General features: G+C 45.1%; 1 protein-coding gene across 1 annotated transcript; it reads right to left on the bottom strand.

The window, feature by feature from the left end:
- Positions 1-22353: 22353 nt before the first annotated feature.
- Positions 22354-24899, bottom strand: LOC139057721 (uncharacterized). The gene is made up of 2 exons (XM_070536468.1): positions 24345-24899; positions 22354-22446 (listed from the first exon to the last, which is right to left on the bottom strand). Exons 1-2 carry the CDS (start codon positions 24897-24899, stop codon positions 22354-22356), a joined length of 648 nt encoding a protein of 215 aa, XP_070392569.1.
- Between the last annotated feature and the right edge of the window lie 389 nt (positions 24900-25288).

Below are 25288 nucleotides of genomic sequence, written 5' to 3'. Positions count from 1 at the left end.
CCAGTAAAACTGCCCACGACAACGTTGTTAGCATATTCTAGTCGAGGTCCAAAATGCAAATACCAGATTGCGTTGTGAGGTTGCGGAGATATTCAGCTTTTTCTTAGATTTCATGGTCCGTAATATTCTGTCCGCGACTGTACATGAAGTAATAAAGCACGGTGATCCGAAATGCCAGGAACTACTTCACAGTGTGCTTTAGGATCAATGTCTCCACTAATAAAAAAAAAGATCTAGAATCGATACATGCATGCCCGCTCCTATGCTCTTCAACTACCTGCGAACGGTCAAAATCACAGGCGATATCCAAGAGTGCGTCAGCCGTGGTATCACTGCGGTTACTGTGCGCAATAGAGGAGCAGTTCGCATTAGGCAAGTTAAAATATCCTGCCTAAATAATTATATCACCGGATTCGACATATGCGTTGGTGTATTCCCGTAATTCCTTTAGAACGGTTATGGTAGACGCAAGGGGTCGGTGCACTACTCCCAAGACATATTCAACATCACCATAATAATCCTTGCGAAAGATGCGTTTATATAAGGTACAGTCACCCCCAAAAGTTTACGGGGGGCGGGTTTCACACCAAATGCGGATTTCTGCTCTGTTAAGGCATAGCACTTATAATTTAATGGATAGCAGTATAGTTCGCAAGAACTGCTACGGATCACAGCTTTTAATTCGAGGCTACGTGCACAGGCTTCACGTAAATTTGGCTCTTTCGCAAATCCCGCGTCTCGTAAATTTTGCGGGGGACGGTACATCAGGCATTTTTTTTTCACATTTAAATTTGTCTTTCCTAAGCACAATAAAACCCGATGGGACGAATTACCTCTCGTATACTGCGTTGGTCAACCACGTTTCCGTCAGAATAGCAATTATGTACCAGAAGAAGTACCCCAAACTTAGTTGCCTTGACAACTCAGTAGCCTTCTTTACAATGCACCTATAGTAAACATTGATAATTCTAGGCTAGCGACGCTTTGAACTGCGTTGTCAATTTCATTTTTTTTGTATTGATATGACAACTAAAACCCTTTTGCCCATCCCATCCACATATGACGCCATCAACGCTTAACGTATGGTGTTATAGCTTAATTTTCGCTCCGTTTGCTTTTTCCTCCGAGACACTTTTCCATAACTGTTAGTATTGCACGCATCTCTTTAGAAAAATCTTCTGACACAGAATATCTACTGTGCTTTAGTTTGCTACAGACCTTCAATATGGATGCTTTGTCACGGTAGTCCAAAAATCTTAAAATAAGATGACAAGCTTTAATTTCGATCTTTTGACCTAGTCTGTTTATCCTATCGATACTGGCAACGTTTACACGCAATATCCTGTTAAATTATTCTGCCACTACCCTTCCGAGCACCTCGGTAGTCTCGTTATCAGACTCGTCTACGCCGAAAACAATCAAGTTGTTCCTCCTTCCCCTGTTTTCGAGATCGTCAAACTTTTCGACAAAGGAAGTAAGCTGTTCGTTTAATAAAGATACCGTGGTCTCAACGTCATTAACCTTGCTGTCCAGAGCAGGCACAGTTATTAATTGCTTCTGGACTAGGTCAATTCTAGCTGTTAGGAGAGAAATTTTTTGTGCCACGTTTATTTGAGGTGTCTTGATCTCCTCAAGAGCGGACTGCATTTTGCCCTGGCCATGCGATAATTTATGCAGCATTTCTTTTTCGGTTATCTCGGGGCTTTCCACGATATCACCGCAGAGTAAATATCGACAGGCAAATAAGGCAAGCAAGTCGAAATGTACTTGACACTCAGTGGGCAGGGCAGCAGCAGCAAGAAACGGTCATCACTGCGGAGGCATTTAGAAGACGAATAGTTACTGACCTGTAATGCAAAGTGGAATTGATTTTTTTAGCGCCACTCCAGTTGTGCTGCTGCATTGCCCAATGCCGAACAACGGCCTCTTCTCCTCCTTATAGCAGCAGTATCCGTCACGTGAAGCGGTATCATCGGTGTCGCTATGATGTCATGTGCCGTGACGAGGTGGATCAATTGGCGATCAGAGACAAGGTGTATCACACGTGCGAACGTTCACAGATCAGGATTACGTAGCACTTTGCTGTGCTACGTGCTGTGCTCCGGGAAGCCGGCGCATGGCGCCAGCCGGCAGCAAAACAAGGCAGCCACAACCTGTAGTGCAAAGCGGGATGGGTTATTTAGCATCATGCCGATTGTGCTGCTGCAATCGGTTAAGCGAATCTCGGTTTAATCTCACTCGTTGCCTAGCCGACTATATTCATTTCTGCTGTAATGCGCCATCTTTATGGACCGCATCAACATTGCTTAACCTAAGAGAATTTTGTTCAATCTGTTCACACTGTTTCCTGTATAACAGGCTGGACAGCGCAATACACTTAACAGAGGCGTTTCGGTGTATCCTATGTATCTCTAGTGTAAATGGCTATCAGCCATCATACCATTTACTTCAGATCGTATTCTTTCTTTATTTTTACGGGAAGATAAACGCAAGACCATATGACATCGGAACAAGCGTCTGAAACCGTCTTACGACCACCGAATTAGAGTTCAACTGCCGAATGTACAGCACGCGAAGCATGAAGTGCCAGTCTACCTGCTAGAGATGGGCAGCGGTCGATTGGAGCTCGTGGTCTGGGAGGCGCTCTTCGCAGTAGCGAAAAGAAGAAAAAGAATGTGCACATCCAACGCAAATGCGAAGCGAAGCCTTCGTGAAGCATTTTCCTACATGCTATATAACTAAGTACGATGCTTAAAATGGCCTTTACTTTCATCCCATGCAACGTGCACTTCTATGCAGTGCTTACGTTTATGCGCTACACTGTCCACAAGATATGCCGAAACGCAAATACCAGGTCGACGCACATTGAGACATCGATGCAGCAATGCCTGTCGAGAGAACAATGTGGACAACAATTGTATTCACAGGGAAGCACGACACCATATCTAAATACATTTATGTACTCTATACCTCTTCTGTCACAGTGACATACACCGACTCTGAAAAATCGGCCAAGAAAGGGCACCTAACCCGTGGCACACACCAGGGACACATATCTAAAGAAAGCTGCGCTTAAAAATGCGAGTCGACACTTGGCTGTAGGAGATGGCTCAGGGATATCGGTTACCTGAGTCGCAACTGATTGTGTCTTGCAATGAGAAGTGGCAGTAAAGATTAAAGCAGCATTTACGCGGCCTGCGTGCCGAATTCGCGCAGTCCGCCTTCTGTCACGGGCAGCCCTGATTTCGCAAATGCGTAGGATGACGTTACGTACCCGCGGCAAGGATAGGAAATACCTCCGTTATTACGCTCGTCTCATCGCTTGCCTAGTGTCCCGAAGGATACGTCCCACACGCTGCAGCAATATGATGACGACGTCACTTTTGAGGTAATGAAGCGGGGGCGTGAAATTTTTGGAGACATCGCACGCTCGGAATTCAAAGCTCGCACAGCTTCGGGGCCCCCGCGACATTTGGCTGGCATAGCCTCTGAGGCGTGAAGTGCCAGAAAAAAATATTTTTACCAGGGCTTTTCTTAAGCTGATATTGGTGCGCAACCGGCATGTTTGTTGCTTTTAATTAAACCTCAGTAAAAAATATCTTATGTGCAATCACCCACCATGATGTTCGTATTTTTATTATATTTTCCGTTTTAGTTTAAGAACTATCTGATACATTAATGCGTGTCTTCTGCGGGTTTTGCAATATAAACCGCATTTAATATTTTACCTAGACGGCTGGCGACACTTGTTAAAAAAATTAATTATGGCGTTTTACGCGCCAAAACCACTTTCTGATTATGAGGCACGCCGTAGTGGAGTACTTAGGAAATTTTGACCACCTGGGGTTCTTTAACGTGCACCTAAATCTAAGTACACGGGTATTTTCGCATTTCACCTCCATCGAAATGAGGCCGCCATGGCCGGGATTTGATCCCGCGGCGACACTTGTTACAAACGCTATTAAGAACACGCCAATTAATAATGCCGACTGTCATGGAAATACTCCATGGCTAATACGTGTGTTGGCACACCAATGGTCATGGTTCCTCACACACATTTCAATACGTACACGGAAAGGACGTACTGTGTAAAAATATCGTCTCATAGAATATTTTGTAAACAGTTCATCATATTCCACATGAAGAAACATGGGCGAGAAAAGTGATGAAATAGGCATTCTCATGGAAGATAATAATAAATGAAAAAAAGAAATGTGTTTTTTTTTTCTTGGCCGTATCAATAAGATTCAAAGAGAGTGCCACATAAAACTCGAAAAATATACCAATAACAGTGAGCATACGGTTCTAGTCTCCTCCTAGTGTGGCATGTCTCGGGCATTAAGGGAGAAAACTACAGTCCACGCGGCTAGTTCGTTGCAGAACATTGGCGTACTTCGAGAAAGAACGACGCAGGAGACTGTTGACATCTGAAGAATGGAGCGACAACATAAACAACTGCATTCAATAGCAGCGCCCGCCAGCTAGACATGTAATACGCAAGAAATGGATCTTCTAAGCCTGGTCGTTGTAAGCGAACGCAAATAAAAGAGCGCAATTTTTTTGTGTCAAGCATATTCGAAAAACGTATTTCCTTGCCTTTCTTTTTTTCTCTCTCTCTCTCCGGCTTCGACTAGGACACCGGCAATTATATCCCTTTCACGTCAATCTTGGCGACACGCTGTCTTTCCTTGCTCCTTCAAAAGCAACATCTAAGAGCCAGAAAGGGTGTTTTGCTAAGAATCAGTTCGAGGTCACCTTCTTCCCAGAAATATATGATTGAAGTTGTTTTTTCGCCGAGGCGTTCTGCTCTGACATGTGTCCCCTGTTAAACCTGACGACACATTTCGCGTGCCATGGTGATCACTTTTAAGTATCTACATCATTCCTTGTAAAGGCGTCTCGGTTCCTTTCTTATCCCTACGCGGCTCCAGCGATTCATACACGGAAGTAATTGATAGCTGCCCACTTGCTGCTCTCAAATCCATTATCCATAAGCGGGAGCCAAGGTTCCCCGAATCGAAAGCAATTATTATGCACGTGCCCGTTTTGTCAAAGCTAGGGTACGCTGATGTCTCTTTTACAGATAGCCAGCCCTGCTTTGCTGTCGGTGTGCAACGTGAAAAATCTTAACGAATTGTCCCTTTCCTGAGACAGAGTAATAAATTTGTCATCGTCAGGACAATGACAGTGGGACGCGCCTGAAAGGAGGCGGTGGCGAAGGGCCGGAGTGGGCGGCTACTTGTGTAGAAGGACCGGTAGATGAATCGGCCACTCTAAAAGGAAAAAAAAAAAGAAAAACGGGAGGCAGTGCCAATGCGGAACTTATAACCTTTTACAGTGTAAGGAAGCCAACCGGACAAGCATCTAGTTAATTTCTCTGTCCTTTTCTCATCTATCTATCTATCTATCTATCTATCTATCTATCTATCTATCTATCTATCTATCTATCTATCTATCTATCTATCTATCTATCTATCTATCTATCTATCTATCTATCTATCTATCTATCTATCTATCTATCTATCTATCTATCTATCTATCTATCTATCTATCTATCTATCTATCTATCTATCTATCTATCTATCTATCTATCTATCTATCTATCTATCTATCTATCTATCTATCTATCTATCTATCTATCTATCTATCTATCTATCTATCTATCTATCTATCTATCTATCTATCTATCTATCTATCTATCTATCTATCTATCTATCTGACCGCGGAGTATTCAGCTTTTCCAGTGCTACGAAGGAGAATATACAACCTTGACATGCATAAACTAGCGACTGCTGAGCATCACAGCCAACATGCCGTAGCAGCGTGGAGCACCCAATGCGGCAACTCAGCGGTTCTAACTATTTTTTTTTTCCACCAAGCACGCAGTTGCGGGTTCGGCTCGCATCCGCCTCGGCCGCGTCCTGCCAGAAGTTGAGGGAGAAACGCGAGCATACCGAACTTTATATTCAAGCTGAAGAACTCCTAGTGGTCAGGAGAGATGCATATTTATCATCATCAGCCTGGTTACGCCCACTGCAGGGCAAAGGCCTCTCCCATACTTCTCCAACTACCCCGGTCATGTACTAATTGTGGCCATGCCGTCCCTGCAAACTTCTTAATCTCATCCGCCCACCTAACTTTCTGCCGCCCTCTGCTACGCTTCCCTTCCCTTGGAATCCGTAACTCTTAATTCCGTAACTCTTAATGACCATCGGTTATCTTCCCTCCTCATTACGTGTCCTGCCCATGCCCATTTCTTTTTCTTGATTTCAATTACCATATCATTAACTCGCGTTTGTTCCCTCACCCAATCTGCCCTATATTTATAATAAATTGTAATGTGGACTGTACCAAGAGACGGCTGTTATAAGCAAGCGCTGCCTTGGGAAAGAAATTATGTTCTAAATAAATGGGCAAGTTTACCGGTAATAAGATGAAGATTGATCAGAAGCTGTCTTATGCGACGTCTCTGGTAGCCTATCTTTAGCCAGAGTCCTTCAATACTTTACTGGTCACGAAAATTCCGTGAAACGGAATGGGAGAGCTTGGCGCGCTGCCTAAAGCAGCCGCAGCGCGGCGCTGGCGCTGGTGCTGGTGCTAGAACAGTAGTGCTATGGCTGATGAGCTGACGTGTTCCCTGACCTTGTCTCTGAAAAATAGGAATGGTGTTGGCACCCGATAATAGTGCCAACTACGCCATGCGGCCGTGAGAGCACTGAATAAACCACACTGCTGCCATTAGCCTATACACAAATTTGACCCCATTGCCAACTGGCTGGGCTACAACAAAAAAAGTACATGCGACGCAAAATCACTTAGCACACTTAAATAAGCACAATGTGGCTGTCATGAACGTACGGGTAGAGCGCAGCCCTTCACTACAAAACAATGAGGGGGAGGACGCCAACAGCTGGAATAATCGTAACCGATATACTTGCGTACAAAAAAATGACCTCTACCAAATAATATGTGTAATCTTTATTTAATCACCATCGTCATCATAATCATCAGCAGCAGCATCAACATCAGCCTGGCAACGCCCACTGCAGGGCAAAAGCCTCTCCCATACTTCTCCACCTGCCCCGGTCATGTGCTAATTGTGGCCATGTTGTCCCTGCAAACTTCTTAATCTCATCCTCCCACCTAACTTTCTGCCGCCCCCTGCTATGCGTCCCTTTTCTTGGAATCTAGTCCGTAACCCTCAATGACCATCGGTTATCTTCCCTCCTCATTACATGCCCTGCCCATGCCCATTTCTTTTTCTTGATTTCAACTAAGATGTCATTTACTCGCGTTTGTTCCCTCATCCAATCTACTCTCTTCCTGTCCCCCCCTTAACGTTACACCCATCATTCTTCTTTCCATAGCTCGTTGCGTCGTCCTCAATTTAAGTAGAACCCTTTTCTTAAGCTTCCTGGTTTCTGCCCCGTAGGTGAGTACTTATAAGACACAGCTATTATACACTTTTCTCTCGAGGGATAATGACAACCTGCAGTTCATGATCTGAGAATGCCTGCCAAACGCACCCCACCCCATTCTTATTCTTCTGATTATTTCAGTCTCATGATCCCGATCCGCGGTCACTACCTGGCCTAAGTATATGGATACCCTTACCCCTTCTCAGGCCTCGCTACCTATCGCAAACTGCTGTCCTCTTCCGATACCACTAGACATTACTTTAGTTTTCTGCAGATTAATTTTTAGACACACCCTTCTGATTTGCCTGTCCAAGTCAGTGAGCATGCATTGCACTTGATCCCCTGAGTTACTAAGCAAAGCAATATCATCAGCGAATCTCAAGCTACTCAGGTATTCTCCAGTAACTCTTATCCCCAATTCTTCCCAATGCAGGTCTCTGAATACCTCCTGCAAACATGCTGTGAATAGCATTGGAGAGATCGTATCGCCCTGCCTGACGCCTTTCTTTATTGGGATTTTGTTGCTTTCTTTATGGAGGACTACGGTGGCTGCGGAGCCGCTATAGATATCTTTCAGTATTTTACATACCGCTCATCTACACCCTGATTCCGTAGTGCCTGCATGACTGCTGAGGTTTCCACTGAATCAAAACCCCAGCAGTCATGCAGGCATTACGGCAGAAATCTTTACGTTAGTGCAAAGTGAGATCAGGCAACCTACTATGGCCGATGACAGACTGTTACGCTTATGCGGCAAATTATCTTTCCTAACGGCTCCACGAATGAAGGGTCGCCTGAGGAACGGCCTAAGCTTGGAGACAGAGCAGAAGCCAAGCGAGCTTCGGAGGGACACAGAAGGAGAAGGTAACATATTTCTTTCGTCTTTCTTCATCTCCTATCTTCCAGATGTTGCTTGATACCTGAGGTTATATTCTAGAATTATACAAAGACGTCATTTCAATACAATACAGTTGTGCAGAATACAACGGCGCGCAGTAAAACTTCACTTGGATAGACATGAAAGATGGCTCGAGAAAAAACGTAGTCACATAGAACTAAGGTTCATTCGAGCAAACTATGCCAACCTACATGACGTTTTGATTAGCGTAAATGAAGAGCTTTAAGTAAGCCGCAGGTGAATTTTTTTGGGCAGATAAAATATGCGCAGATCACCCATGCTGCGTTCGGCACTGAGTACATCAGACGTTTGGAACTCTTGGAATAATGCAATGTTCATGCCCTTCTTCGCAAACAAGTCTGCAGGGAAAAGACTTAACTGGGCGTCTACACTGCACATGTTTGTTGTGTGACTGCGACTACGACGCGGTATTCATCGATAATTCAGTAAGCTAGGCTACAACCTTAGTAAAAAACAGCTATGACTGGTATCTTGAACACCATATATATAACTATTCTATAGGTCGAAACAGTTATGGCCACCGATCATGAAAGCTACCACATATTGCGTGGTTAGTCGCAGCATTATCGGTGCGAGCATAACATTTGTGGGAACAAAAGAGAGAAAGAAAGAAGCTGTCACTGCGGGGGTGGAGGGCACTGCAATGAAAAAGCTTCGCGTAGCGGAAGCTTGCAGAGTGCAAAGGATTTTTAGATTGAACTTTATTTCAGTAAGCTAACAACGGCATCTGGTCGGGTGTCATTTTTTAAATAAAATTCATTCAAATTTCATTCAAATTTGTTTCATTGCAGTGTGTTTCATTGCACTTCTTTCAGAACGTACGACATGCGTTGATCAGGGCTTATAAAAACCCGGACTTCGCGTGTGAATTCCATCCGCTGTGATGTACAATGTGCTTTTTCGAGCTTTCTCTTAATTCTGCGTAAGCGCGTTTTAAGTTTATCGTAAGTATATTTTCGTATTATTACTTCTTTCTGATGCTAGCCTCTCGCAAGTGCACTCCGATATAAATCCCGCCACTCTCACGACCTTCCTTCGGGTGTTCGCGAATTAAAAATTCCAGACACTTTCCTCAGTTTTCTTTGGCTCTGATTCTTGCTTGTCAGTAGAACGTTCGCGTGCGCCTTTCATTTCCCTTCCCCTCTACACACACATGAAAACGTGTCTGCCGCTTTTACCCTCCATGCAAAGGATTGCTGGGGTGGTAGTTGCCCTTCCTTCACGCCAAACTTGCTCGTGTGTCATCACTGATGTTGTCACTGATTACGGTAGATCAAAACGTTTGCTTTTTTTTTCTTAATCGCGCCGATTTTTCTCTATTCCTCAACCACGAACCGTTGCCATATCTCCCCAAAAACACGGCTCTGTTCTCCTCTCTTCCGCCCTTTCTCTACACTGTACGCCCTATTGGACTTCCCTCCGTACTTCACTCATCTCTCCACACACTTCTATTATTTTCTTCCTTTTTCTTTCCCCGTTGAATGCTCGTGGTATTAATAGAGGCTCTTCGAACTTTTTTACTCCAACATATTTCATCTCTTTGATCTTCCGTGCTTCTCATCAACGCTTCGCCTCAGTGCTTAGACATTGTGCGAGGGGTCTGAAGCTTATTCGATTATCGTTATATATATTTCTGCATACGGCGCTACTCAGAGCCGCCGCTCTTGTTATTTGTGTTGGGCGCTTTCCGGCGACGCTAGGACTCGCCGTTATCACCTCTGCCTCCACGCTTTCTCTCCATTGTCTCCTTGTCCTGCTGCTATGCGATTACGCTGTTGGCTGTGCGAAGCCGCCATCGCCGTCAGTTCGTCTCCAGACAAACCGCAACTCTAGTCTTGGAGGGGGGGCCAACACAGCGGGCAGCTGGCATACATACATACATATACATATATATATACACACACACATATATATATATATATATATATGTGTGTGTGTGTGTGTGTGTGTGTGCATGTGTGTGTGTGTGTGTGTGTGTGTGTGTGTGTGTGTGTGTGTGTGTGTGTGTCTGAGCGTCCATAACTGTTACGAACACTTTGCTGTCTGAACTTCATTTGCGGCGTAGAACGCACACCCGATATGCATCACAAGCTAAAAGACAAAAACTAGACGCCTCCCTCCCCCTTCTCAACTCCTCACCTTCGGTTCGAGGAAAGAGCTGGGCGTTGGGAAAAATTTTAAAAGAGGAAGACAAGTAACTCATTCCTAAAGGACATAATGGGTACGCTCACCGAATGACACGAGCGCACACTTTTTTTCTTCAAATGCGAGGTGGTTGTCACCTGACGGCGAAATAACTTCTTTATGCTTGTCTGCCACGCGTTATACAAAACGCCACCACTTTCAGTTCTGGACAACATTTGGCATGCTCTTTTTTCAAGAGCACTATCAATTGGTGGATGTTCTGTTAAATCTATATACTAAATATTTGACTTCTTTAGTGGCGAAAATGTGCATGTCACGTACCTTGTATCTTGAGTGGATTTGGCATGACGGGTTCTTTCTTCAAGTACATTTTTACCGAGTTCACAAAGAATATTTAGTCGGTTCCAGTTGTTTTTGAATGTCGCAGTAGAGAGACGTTTTGCTTTCGCGAAATAACACTAGTGGTTTGTGGTGCCCTTCTTCCAGATTTGGTAATACGTACGGTGGAATGAAATGATTGCTCAGGCAGCTCATTGGCACGATACGTATTATAAAACATAGAATATCTTCTGAAATGTATTCAATGAGCAATTTGCCTTCAGCTTAATATTTTATTTCTAGCGTCACATAGCGTGATTAAGCAATATTTGCAGGCACCTTTATAGAAATGTCTGTTTACTATATTTGACCTACTTCTCGTAATTTTTTTTTTACGAGAGATATTTAACGTATTGGCAATTTTTTGTGTGTGAATTGTAGCGTACTTTAAACCTTCTTTTATCGAAATCCTTTCAAGAAAAATGCGGAAGGCGATTCATATTCTAGCGTATCAAAAACAATGACTTACCCAGCAAGTCGGGGGTGAGAATGGGGAAGAGTCCCTGCGCGTCCCCTTCCGCGTGAGGGTATAGTAGGAGGAGCGTCGGGCTGCTTAATTTTTTCGACTGCACTACCTTCGAGAACGGCCCACATTTTTAGACTGTACATACCCACGGGAATGACCCCGATTTTAAGACTGCGCTACTCGTGGCATCGGCCCATATTTTCAGACTGCACTCATCATCGGGGTCGGACAACGAAAAAGGCTAGGAATCAAGATACCCGATCTTGATTCCTAGATACCCGAAAAGTAGTAGTTACTGTCCTCTATGTGAGAAGGCTCAAGCGAGCCAGTGGCAGCAAGTCAAGAGCCTTCGATTTGTGGTCACTCTTTCTTTCTTTCTTTCTTTCTTTCTTTCTTTCTTTCTTTCTTTCTTTCTTTCTTTCTTTCTTTCTTTCTTTCTTTCTTTCTTTCTTTCTTTCTTTCTTTCTTTCTTTCTTTCTTTCTTTCTTGTATATGAGAAAACGAACGTCTTACGCCCCATCGAAAGGCCAGAGCACTTTGCCTAACATAACGCACCCATTAGAGCCACCCAATGTCATATTTGTTTCTTTCTTTGTTCGTCTCTTTCTGCTTAACCAGCAACATTTTGACTGCGTTCTATTATCTGGCTGAAACAAAAACAAATTGCTTCAAAGCAAGCCTATCCAACGCGCATTTGCAGCTTCTCAAAAGCTCCTTTACGCTACCATTCTCGGGGTTATTAAAATGCGAATATATTTAGGAAAAACCAAACTCGCTACAAAGTGTTGACAGAGAAGCGCAAGGTAGCTGTCCTTTCTCAATTCGCCTTTCTGTTTCTCAATAAAACTGAGCGTGTTTACTTTTGACGGCGCTTATTCAAAGGCGCAAAACCGAAGATTGATCCTTCTTTTCCCTCGAGCTCTAGAACCTCGGAAAACCGCTGCGTGCTAAGGTCTGTTGCGGGACGTTAGCGTTCCCGACCCCTTCACTTCTACATTAGAAAAGATGAATAGGGTTTGCATATAAATTCAATAAAAATTCACCAACATTTATCCACTGAAAAAAATAAAAAGCGAACGCTTCGCCAAGGTCGAGCGACGACACTGGCGAAGATCTAAACAACTTTTTTCATTGCATTCAATTTTCTTTTTCTGCCTTTTCTGAGCCTAACAGATAAAGCGAAGTAAATGGGAAGACAGTGTAAGCGCTTTTTTTTTTCTGGCCTGCTTAATACTTCCATGTCTGCTTGATATGCTTCGAGAGATATTTTTCAAGGTGAGAGGTCAGAATTCTCCGAAATAAGTTTCGTTAAACAGGACGGCTTTAGTAGCTTGAGCCCATGTTTAAGCATTACCGAACACAATGCATTCCATTGCGATTTAATGATGGCGAAAAAAAGGAAAGAAAGTAGGATTGTAGATATCCCTATACCGCACGTTGCAAATTTTCGAAATTCAGACGTGGTAGACCCAGAATGACCTTACGTTTGATGCAAGGACGTGGGTGTTTTGTTAGCAGGAGATGGGCACAATATGTTTGCGGTCCTCTTCAATATGTTGCCAACATTTTTGGCACGTATCCAAGAACAAACACTCTACGCATCAAGAAGTGCGCAGTTGAAGCTGAATTAAACTCAGCCGAGGTGGCACTCCTGACGAACTGCTGACGAACTCGGGGCCAACTTCAATTTCCCTATCCGGATGCATGTAAAAAGCAGAAAAGTTGTATTATGTTTTATTACAGCGAAGCTGTATATGGCTAGGGTTCCATGCGTTCTAGCTCTCCGTGAACAAAAACATCATCTATGACTCATGCCCCCGTAAGCATTCATATTACCGCAAGCAAGCAAAAAAATGCAATGGCTCATAGCTTCGTAAGGCAGAGGCTGCAAGTACTCAGCAAAGTGAAGTGAACAGTGCTTAAATTCTTTCTAATCACGCATACAACACACAGAACAACATGTCGAAAAATGTCATCTTCAATGGCTCATACCCCCGTAAGCAAGCAAAAAACGCAATGACTCGTAGTCCCGTAAGGCTTACTTTGCGTGAATTAGCTGCGATGACACTACCCCTGTTGTCGCTGTCGGTGATTTCATGCGGATGCGTCGGTACCAAAAAAAAATTATTAAATTATAAGGTTCTACGTGCCAAAATAACTTTCTGATTATGAGGCATGCCGTAGTGGAGGACCCCGGAAATTTCGACCACCTGTGGTTCTTTAACGTGCACTTAAATCTAAGTACACGGGTGTTTTCGCATTTCGTCCCCATTGAAATGCGGCCACCGTGGCCGGGATTCGATCCCGCGACCTCGTGCTCACCAGCCCAAAACCACAGTCACTGAGCAACCACGGCGGGTTGGTACCAAAAAGGGAGCGGTTTACGAGTTCCGTGTTGCAGGCATATGCGATTACACACCAATCCGGCACAACCGACCACCCAGCGGCGTACGTGCATCGGTTGCACGTTATCAAAGAATGCCATTGCGGTTGCGAGTGAAATAATGACCATCGATCAGGACAATAAATGAGTGCGCGTACCTCACGACGACCACCCATCCAGACCACAAATGAGTTCGTACCTTTGTTCAAAATTATGTGTCACCTCCGTGTGGTGTGCTAAACAGCTTCGCTGGTCAACCACCTCCACAGAATGGAATGCCTCATGATTTTACAGCGAAGCCGAATATGGCTAGGGTTCCATGCATTAAAAAAAAGGTATACTAAGTCCCACTCCCTAGCCTTGATAATCTTCGAATCAGTACGTTTTTACACAACTGCTGGACCGACAATAAATGCAACCTCTTGCATTTGGGAGTGAAAGTTCAATTCTAGCAACTCTCAACAGCAGATTTATTTTTTTTAACCAAACTGCGCATAACTGGTAAGTTTCAAAAAAAGTAGAAGCACGAAGTTTACGAACTTGTAACTCTGTGCCAGAAACAGGTATCGCTGTACTGTAAAAACTGCAAGTATTAAAGCATAAAAAACGAACAAATGTGATGTGTGAATTTATAGCTTATGTAAAATTGGGATAATGCTTACAAGGGTTTCTTTATTTAAAAGTATTGGTCTCAAGTTAGTGGTATACATGACAGCAATGCATTATACATCAATTTTTTTTTTCACTTGAGATATATTATTAGGAGTAGTTTACAGAATTGCAATATCCATATTTATTGCTGAACTGCGGAGTTTTGAGCTTTATACTCGAGGTATACTTTACAATTTGCAATATCTTTTTTTTTGACAAATGCAAGTCCATTTTCAATATCACTACATTTTACCTTTTTTTTGTTAATAACAACAAGCGCAGTGAAATTCGGTGCAATGGGTGCCGCAAAAAAAAAAAAACAATTTCTTCGTACCCAAATATGTTTGGATAGGGGCTACTGAACTAAAGCTTCCTCTTAAGTCTGTTATTATTGTTTTTGAATAGATAGTATAATAATAATAATAATAATAATAATAATAATAATAATAATAATTTGTTTACCAATTCCAACTACCACTTTAATTGTTAAACATTCACTCCAATATGGTTTAATACATATTAACGGTAAATACATTGCTTCATTTATTGTACGTTTATTACACGAAATTATTTTGGGGGAGAGTTATATGTGAGTTATATGAGTTAGAATTCTCGCCACACGGGCTTCGCGTAAAGCGCCAGCAGTTGACATTCAATAAAGATTAACATTTAAAGAATATTTGCTGATAACATTATTACCTTTTTTGAGACTTTAGAGCGATCACACACTTAATTATGTATGCAAAATGTTCTCTTTCATTCTTTTAGTTACCTTGCGCTTAAAGGTTTTTTTCTTGTGTGTGTGTGTAAGGTGTATCTTACCGGCGTGTGAAAAAGTTATCCTTGTTTGCTACGAAAACTGTAGTTTTATTATGTTAGTAGTAGCTGTATTTTAACTAGTGTGCTTCATTTTTATTTTTATGTCCGTAAATAATATTGCGCCTGTTGCATTCATTTAGTTCACATACGGTATTTTCGATCATGGTTACTGTATATACCTTTCACGTACCCCCGCCTCCCTCACCCTCCTTGCCTCTCGTGGGCTCTGCGACGTATATTAAGTGAATAAATAAAAGGCTCGCGACCGAACTCATTAATTATGACGCCGCGCATTCTGGAAATTAAGAATCGGCGTGGCATCGAAAAGCGACGGATGCCTTAATCCCGGCGAGCGCTGTATCATCCCAGCTCGTGCGTGCCGATGTGGGGTTTATTTGTCGAAGAGCTGAACGAAATTCAAAGATTCTCGTGCTGCCGGACCGACTGTTTGTAATATCGCCACGAAGTCGCCCAGCGCGATTCCGATGTCTGGTTGCGTAATGAGGCAAACTGAATGGCGGTAGTGACGATAGACGTTCTATTTAAGTCCAGCGCAGCTCTCGGTCATTGATTAATCCCAACGTTGCACTAAGTTGCACATTTGAATATGCAAAGTTGGTTATTCCGTTTTAGGCAATGTCACGTATCGTTGCGACACGCTCCGCTTCGCGAGATTTCCGATTATCCGAATTACGTAGATGCGTTTGCATATTTCGTTAATGGTTTTACCGAGAGAAAAAAAAGTTCCGAAAGGCAACGCGAACTTAGGGCCACGCATTCACCTCATCCGAAAGAAATGAGACGGAGTCATGTTACGCAGGCGAAGTCCACATTTTTGCGAGGTAATCGCTCTCAAACGGATTCCGGTTGTAAGTGGCCCAGCCGAAATGGCGAGGTGTAGTTTACATTTTAGGCAGCTGTGGCAGCTGTGCAGCAATCATTTACTGCTCTACCACTGCGCTGTAATAACGCTGCGGGTCGAAGCAACTAGCTTCTAGATGTGATAAATTGCATTCCTTGGGTGCTGTCGGTGTTAACAACTACGGTACATTTTGAACCAGCGTAAGTTTCCACAAAGACATCCTGAAGTAGTGACATATTTGAAAGACACAGCGGCCAGTTCCCTTCCTGGACATGCATGCCCTGGATATGTGCTTAGTGTATACGCTGGGTTCTGTATATGCATGCATTCGGTACGTGCTCATACTTGGCCAATTTTTCAGAATCGGCAGGTGACACTGAGGCACAATAGGTATATAATGTATACATGCATTTAAAGGTACGCATGTCGTACTTCTCTGTCCATGCAACACTGATCATTATTCTTCACTCGAAAAGCATCACACATCACTTTCGTTCTCCTGAAATCGCTGCGTAGGCGTCTCACACTGCGCATCCACTTGACTTAGTGCGTCGTATTTCGCCATAGCTCGTGAGAGCTATAGTGGACAAACACAAACTGAGCATAATAGCGTTGTGACCTTTGCGGTGCATAACTATAGACATCGCACGATATAACACGTTGCATACGACGAAAGTAAACACAATTGTACGCACCGCCGTTATTTGTTTAGCATTTAACCGCTTCACTAAAGCTTCGCTTCCCATATATTCCAACATGTGCGTTGAACATGCATACGCTTCTTTTTCTTCTTTTTTCACTCGTAAAGAGTGAGTGATACCCGTGTCTCCATGCGACTGAGTCAACATGTCCACGCCTTCCGCTGTGCATACTCTTGGCTACGGCGCACACGGGCTAAACAGGAGAAAATAAGCAGGTGAAGAGAACGTTTGGACAGGCGGTTAGAGAAATCCCTCTCCTACTCTCTATCAAACTGTGAGCACACTTCCTGACCGGGACTGATGACCGCACGGCACATGACCACGGCGTGCTTATAGTTGATGAAAGACTACGGCGCTTCATCTTCGCATCACCGAGTGTTCACGGGACCTATTTATTGAAGCGAAGAGAATAGCGGGGGCCGTTTCGCGGTTCCTTTACGACTGTTATATCTTTGCTTGAAAGCGATATCCTGTCTGCGGTTATTTATACTGCATTTTTCGGGTGACCGCTTTTCACCGTCAAACAAATGTCATCGCTCAGCGCGGGACGCGCCCGCGTGTGTCGAAAGATTCTCGAATGTTATCGATGTTTCTACCCATTGTCTGTCGTCACCCAAGCCTGGGTAATCTGATCGCAGGTGCGACGCGAATTATGTAGAATTTTCTAGAATACACGCGGGCACCAGCCATTACTCTTGTACCTTCGACGACTCATGTATAAAAGCCGACGTGTTTGACCGGCAGATCAGATTTCGACGATCGCCGACCGCATTTGCCGCTATCCCTGTGAATTGAGTGCAACTTGCTTCTTTGGGCACAAATTCACCCAATAAAAAGTTGGTTTCGTTGCGAATGACGAAATCACTGAAATGACAATATCACTGGAAAAGCTTTCATTTTGTGGAAGGTGCGCCGATATGTAGCGCACAATAATGTACCACAGGTGATCAATATTATTCTGTCTGGAGTGTCCCGTTGAGGTGTGCCTCATAATAAGACAAATTTTGGCACGTAATACCCCGATATTTCATTAATCCTTTTTCGCTGTAATGATGCGTAATGTAGCAATGAATACGAAACTTCCTGTGTGTGTGTGTGTGTGTGTGTGTGTGTGTGTGTGTGTGTGTGTGTGTGTGTGTGTGTGTGTGTGTGCGTGTGCGTGTGTGCGTGTGCGTGTGCGTGTGTGTGTGCGTGTGTGTGTGTGTGTGTGTGTGTGTGTGTGTGTGTGTGCGTGTGCGTGTGCGTGTGTGTGTGTGTGTGTGTGTGTGTGTGTGTGTGTGTGTGTGTGTGTGTGTGTGTGTGTGTGTGTGTGTGTGTGTGTGTGAAATTTGTGATACACAAATTTTTAGTATCAAATGGTGAAGATGCACTTTACTATCCACATGCATCTTTGGCTGCTCTGTGTCGTGAAAAATTACGAAAAGGTTTAACAAGTGTTACCTACTATTACTATTACCGTACATTATCAGTACCACTTCCCAGACACGGAATTGTTCAACGAGGGTGGAAAATGTCAGTCGAGGTGGGCGCTCAATAGTGATGTAGAAAGCGCGAAGTGCAGCACCTTTTCATTCAGGTGTATCAAATTTCTCTATCTCGAAACAACCATATGACTTGCCTGGCCTAAGCAATTTGTCACTTTCCAGATTACCGAATGTCTATTCTTCACCAATGCACTGTTCTCCAGTTTCACTGTTTGAAGCAACAAATGTTTGTTCTTGTTTCACTTTTCTTTTCTTTTTTTTCTGCTACAGTGCCAGTTTATTCTTTCAGCCATTAATTTTTTTCTCATCTGCGTCACATACTTGCACTGTAGAAACAGATCAAGCCAAAATTTCGAAGCTTAAAGGTCTAAGCAGATTATTCATCTCTTCTTACCTGCGAAACAGCAATGAAAAATTAAGACAATTATAATAATGAAAAATACGCAGCAGTCCTGTTAGTTCTGGCTTCACAGAAGATTTAGTGTTTGGAGAAAACGTAACGACAAATTTTCCCACAGCATTCAGCGCTGATAAGCACGAGACAGCCGATATAAAACACGCTGCTGTCCCGTGGTGTCGACCAGTGAACGTATCAGCGTTGGGTATCAAGCGCGCAGACTGCCGACGTTTCATTGAGGAATGGCCATGTAAACTCGAAGCGAAGTTCAAAAGTCGGCAGCAGGGGACCGGCTTCCTTCGGGAACGAAAAGGCGGCGTTGTGGCTCTGGCTCGCGAAGCGTTCGCGGTCCGTAGCAATTATGCCTGCGGAGTCTTAACCAGATCAGCAGTTGTGCGAGCTCAGTCGCGCATTTGGCAGCGTGCGAGCGGGTAGCCTGGGCACATTACAAAGAAATAAAATAACAATAATGACAAATGAAAAGTCGCGGAAGTGGGAAGAGCGTGGAACAAGACGAGGGCCAAAAGGGAGCCGGCTTGGAGGTGGGGGGGGGGGGGAGGGGGAGGGTCTGCGACCCCGTGGGTGCGCGTGTTTGAAGAGCCTGGATCTCGTCACTGGTGCTCTGCGAGGCCAACCAGCCAGCAGGGAGGGAGCGCGGCCTTCACGCCTGTGCCGCGGTCGTTCGCCCTTGAGTTGACCTCTGCGGGAACGCAAGTGCGGCGCCGTTGTGCATGAAGCTTCTACAGTTGCCAAGATGGTGAGAGCGAACTTCGTGCTCCCTAGAGAATCACACTAATGCGAGACAGCAGGAAAGTCGAAACGGCGAAGCGCTATTGCGCTAGTGTTGACGCGGCTGTACTCGACGGTCGCGCCTTCGTATAGCGGAAGCAAAAACAACAACAAAAAAAGAAATGCGAGCTGCCCCGACTTGGAAGACAAATTTGTTCCGAAATTTCTCACTTACGTTTTGTTTTTTTTTGTTTTTCGGCTCTAATTTAAGGCAGCAAATCGCTCTGGAAATGTTTACTGTCTGTGTGTCCGCGCATGTCGGCATGTCCGTGTATGTGTGTGCACACACACAGTCACACACACGCACACACACACGCCCGAGTGCGTGCGTGTCGAGAGAGAATTTAGGTGGAAGAGACGTCGGCACTGTCACCGAAATTTGGTGCGTTCAGCAGGCTAGTAATCCGATCCCATCAGAAGTGACGTTGCTCACTTGAAAAGTTTGGCACATGCATTTCTTCCGTAGATGGGCCTAATTTCTATGTGAGCATTCGTGAACAAACACAAATGTGCCTCATTGAATACTCTGGGTGACAATTAGTACGCGGTTGCGAAAGGCTGCATCATCGGATTTTATCAACCGTTGGTCATCAGCCAAGGCAACTGGATGTAAGCAATGTGATTGCATTTCTTTTTTCTCTCTTTCTCCTAGCTGGGCTAAGTAATTCTAGACTCGAGGGACAACAGAGAGAGGTCATCTGCTTCAAACACTGACTACGCATACCTAGTAGGATGTGGCAACGCTGCGGGCCTTGAACCACGATAGTATGCAAGCGTCGAGAAGCATAGGTTTTTCGTATGACAAATAAATGCAGTGCAATGCGCCACCCCATTCCCATAAAGCTGCTTTTGTTACGTCAGTCCGGTTAACCATTAACGTAAGTGCAGAAATGTGTAAGAAGATCCTATAGTGCTTTCAAGAACACCCGAAGGGCTTCAACTTAGGCGAAAAAAAAGCACTTACTCAAAGGAGAATGTAGCCTTCTCTCAGGGTTGAATACCCTGTCAGAATTGTGCATCCTTTCATAATGGCTGTACGTTTTGGAAATGATTAACGCGCTGGTTACCAATTATTTCATAATCACTTCATTGCTCTGTCTCGTGTGACACAGGCACTGTCGGCCGGATATGCCACTACGGAGAAAACTAATACTAGTTCCCGCGGGTTCTGTCTGTATATTTTCTTCCCTTTGCTCATTTAGTTTACCCTTAATCTCCCGAACATTAAGCCAGCAATAGAATGCACCACCGTAGGTTAGCTAATGGGGCGCCCTCGCAACTTTTACGCTGGCTCATGTACAGCAGACACTATCGAGTTGTCTTAAATTTAGATCCCGACCAGAACACGAGAACGGCTGTGCCAGGTTGTAAATCCTCACGTTGTATATCTTCACGTGACCTCTCCTCTGTATCGCGTTTTGAAGTAATGGACCGAGGCGACTTGTTGCTGAACAAAGAATGACCAACTGGTCGTTTATTCATACGCTTATGTACTTGCGTAGGCAGCGAGGGAAAGGAGAGCCAGGGAAAGAAGTGGCAAACGATATCGGCGCACATGCGCGATAGCCCATTCTGATACATCTTTTCTTCATACAATTGGAAGACTTGCTTGTCTTCACACAAACACACACACACACAAAAAAAACAAGCTAGCAGACTTGACGAAAGTTTTCGCCGTAGCAGAGACGCTTCGGCTCCCTCCGGGATCTGGTAGACCGACGAATTGTTGACAGTGCGGATGGGTTTCCCGGTGTGTCTTCTTGCCCGGCTGAGTCAGGAACCCCGGTCATTTGCCGGCTTGAGCAGCGGTCGGCTGCCGCAGTGTCACCTGCGTCGTTTACCGGTTCAAAATCTTCGATCGGTTGTAATAAGTCATTCGGTTCCGGCTCAGTGTCTTCCCGGCTACTCTCGTAGTCGTTCACGTTTGCGCAGTGCTCGTCTGTTCGCCGCAAATGCTGTCGATTGCGCCTCAGCCGCTGGTCGTTCTCAGTTCGGACCATATACGAACGTGGCGCTGCTTCTTTAAGCACTGTTGCTTTGCGTGACCAGTTCCCATTTTTTATCCGAACGACGTTTCCTGCTTCAAGAGGCGATAGCGGCTTGCCCCGCAATGATTGCCGATGTTTTGATACAGGGCATGCCCCATCAGTGTTGAACTCGGGAACAGTTGTCCGAAGACGACGACCTTGCAGCAACTCTCCGGGAGACCGTCCATCTTCTAAGGGGGAAGATCGATAAGCCAAAAGGCCCAACCAGAAATCCTCACGGCACTCCGTAGCTTTCTTGAGAATTCTTTTAACAATCTGTACCCCCTTTTCGGCTAGGCCGTTTGAGCGCGGAAAATTAGGGCTGGATGTTATATGTTCGAAGTCGTACCGTCTTGCGAAACCCGCGAAGTCACTTGAAGCGAACTGGGGCCCGTTGTCAGTGCAAACTTGCGCAGGAATGCCATAGCGAGAGAATATGGCAGATATCTTAGAAATGGTTTCCATCGCTGTTGTGCCCACCAACCTTTCAACCTCTGGGAAGTTCGAGTGGTCGTCATACACTACCACGTACGAGTACCCTGCGTATTGAAATAGGTCAATTCCGACACGGTGCCATGGTCGTTCCGGTGTAGGCCGTAGCAGCAGGGGCTCGCTCGGTTGGCTGTAGGCGTATTTCTGACACACATGGCACGTTCGTACCAGGTTCTCAATATCAATGCTGAGTCCTGGCCAAAAAACTAGCCTACGTGCCCTGGCCTTGCATTTGTTCTGTCCCAAGTGACCCTCGTGTATCCGCCGCAGAATTTCGGCCCTCATGGTTTTTGTTATGACAATCTTGCTGAATGGCTTAAGTTCCCCTTGAATGGTCGCACCAGTGTTTAGTTGTTCTATAACGCTGCTTAAATACGGATCTGTGCGAGTTTCTTCTTCCAGTCGTTGCTTTGTTCTTGTGCTTACAAGGCTTGAGACCACTTGAACTGCGTGGATATCCACGTCTTCCGTTTCTTCAGCGCACCCAGGCAGCGTGGCAGCACGGGACAGCATATCTGCGAGCAGCAAGTCTTTCCCAGGGATGAATTGCAAGACATAGTCATATTTGAAGAGACGGATGAAAAATCGCTGCAGCCTTGGTGGCATGTCCACAACACTTTTTTGAGCGATAGCAATCAGTGGCCTGTGATCAGTTTCGACCAGGATCCTGCGACCATACACAAACTGATGAAACTTTTCGCACGCAAAAACTATAGCGAGCGCCTCCTTTTCGATTTGAGCATACCGCGTTTCACTCTCACTCAGAACCCGCGATGCGTACGTGACTGGACGCCAGTCGTTTCCGTGCTTTTGCAATAAGGCGGCACCAATGCCGGTTCCCGAGGCGTCTGCCGTTACCTTTGTTTCTTTCTTTGAATCGAAGAGTGCTAGAAGCGGTGGGTGCATCAGTGCTTCGCAGATCTGAGCCCATTCCTGCGCGTGCGCTGATGTCCATTCAAACACCACGCTTTCCTTCATAAGGCCACGAAGTAATGACGTCTTTTCACTGAGTGAGGGTACATATTTGCGAAAGTAATTCACGACGCCCAACATTCTTCGAACCGCCTGCTTATCCTTCGGAGGTGGTATGGCGTGTATGCTCTCAATTAAGTCTGGGCTGGGACGGACACCATTTTTGCTGATCACGTCACCAAGAAATCTCACCTGTGTCACGCAAAATACACATTTTTTTTCATTAAACGTCAGCCCAGCTTGCTCCGCTCGCTTCAGTACGGCTCGAAGCCTTTCATTATGCTGCTCTGTCGAGTCACCCCAGACCAGAATGTCGTCAATGTATACGCGTACTCCTGTCAGGCCTTCGAATATCTCTGTTAATGTCTTCTGGAAGACCTCGCTCGCTGTAGAGATTCCAAACGGCAGCCTTAAAAACCTGTAGCGCCCAAAGGGCGTTGCGAAAGTGCACACGCGTGACGTAGCATCATCCAGTGGTATCTGATGGAAACCAACGTTTGCGTCAAGCCGAGAAAAGTACTTTGCGCCCGATATTTCGCTTTCAATGTCTTCCCGGGATGGCATCGGGTAATGTTCCCGCATTATGCTTTTGTTTGTGGCCCTTGGATCCAAACATGCGAAGCCGGCCGTCCTTTTTTCTTACTACAACTAAAGGGCTTACCCAGTCTGTAGGCTCGTCCACTTTCGCAATGATAGAGGCCCCTTCCATGCGGTTCAGTTCTTCGCGAAGCGGTTCCTTCATCGCCAACGGTACCCTTCGGGCAGGCTGCACCACTGGAACGGCATCCCGTCGCAGTACCATCTTGTACAGTCGCTTTACGCAGCCGGTTCCGCGAAATAGGTGGGGAAAAGCCAGCTGGGGAGCGCCTTCGCTCGAGTCTACTGCATTCACTGTTTGAATCAGTCCGAATTCCCGACATGCTTTGAGACCAATGATGGCATGGCGACCTTTCTTCACAATAAAAAATGTAACGTCACGTTCTTGGCCGTTTATGCTCAGGACTTCTGTTGAGACTCCCACATGCTTAATAATGCTTCCGTTATATGCCGTTAAAACTGCTGTGCTTTTTTTTTGCTCCATTGCTCGATTGGCACGCCTGAACACAGACAGAGGTAGTAGGTTGGCTTGCGAGCCAGTGTCTACTTTAAATAGCAGTTCTTGGCCGGCTATCTTGCCGCGAACTGTCCAATCTGCTCCCGCGCCGTCAGTTATGCCGCACACGCCGATATTCAAGATATCGAAGTTATCATCGGCCTTTTGTGCTTCGTCGACTTGGTTTATCTGGCGTCTTCTGCAATATGCCGCGAAGTGGTTCTTTTTCTTGCATGCGTAGCAAAACTTTCCGCGAGCCGGACAATCTTCTGGCGCATGAGTTCTTCCGCATTGACGGCATCGATATTGTTTTTTGCTGTCTCGTTCAGTTTCTCTCGTGTACTCTACTTGCAGCCTTTCCTTCGACCATGATGCATTTTGCTGCGCAGAAACTTCGGCTGCTTTGCACATTTGCTCAGCTTTCTGCAGGCTAAGGTCCTTCTCGCCAAGTAACCTCTGCCTGAGCTTTTTATCGTTGATGCCAAAGACCACTTGGTCCCTTATCATGGATGGTTCAAGCTCTCCAAAGTTGCAGAGTTTCGCTTGCTTCTTGAGATCCCGCAAAAAGCTTTCAAATGGTTCTGCCTCGTCCTGCACTCGAAGGCGGAAAATGTGCCTTTCATAAACCTCATTTCCTTCGGGGAGACAGTACTCTTCAAACTTCCTGACCAAAGTTTGATAATCTTCTTTGTCCTCACCTTCGGCAAACACGAAGTTGTTGTACACGTCCAAGGCATCATCACCTGCGGTGCTGAGAAGTATTGCCGCTTTTACGGCTTCCTTCCTTGGCTTGTCTGACGACGTCGCTGTGATGTAGAGTTCCAACTTCTGCTTAAACAGTAGCCAGTTTCTTCTCAAGTTTCCAGAAAGCTGCAACGGCTCCGGGGGCTTGACGGCGTCCATTCTGCTGCCGCGACAAACACTTCTGACACCATGTATCACGTTTTGAAGTAATGGACCGAGGCGACTTGTTGCTGAACAAAGAATGACCAACTGGTCGTTTATTCATACGCTTATGTACTTGCGTAGGCAGCGAGGGAAAGGAGAGCCAGGGAAAGAAGTGGCAAACGATATCGGCGCACATGCGCGATAGCCCATTCTGATACATCCTCTACTCTTATACGCAGCAGTGAAAGTTTCCGACCTTTCATTACACGCAAGACAGTTACATGTAGGTTTATTTGTCTAGCCATCATCGTTAGCCTTTATGGGCGTTTTGCCTACAGACAAAAAAAAAATGATTTTATTTTTGTGTGTGTGCGCGCATGCTAAGTTTCGGCGTTGAGTATGGA

This window comes from Dermacentor albipictus, chromosome 3 (genome assembly GCF_038994185.2).
Source record: "Dermacentor albipictus isolate Rhodes 1998 colony chromosome 3, USDA_Dalb.pri_finalv2, whole genome shotgun sequence".
Classification (NCBI taxonomy): Eukaryota; Metazoa; Arthropoda; class Arachnida; order Ixodida; family Ixodidae; genus Dermacentor; species Dermacentor albipictus.
The sequence above is the reverse complement of the archived record's forward strand: the minus strand, read 5'-3'. Positions and strand labels throughout refer to the sequence as shown.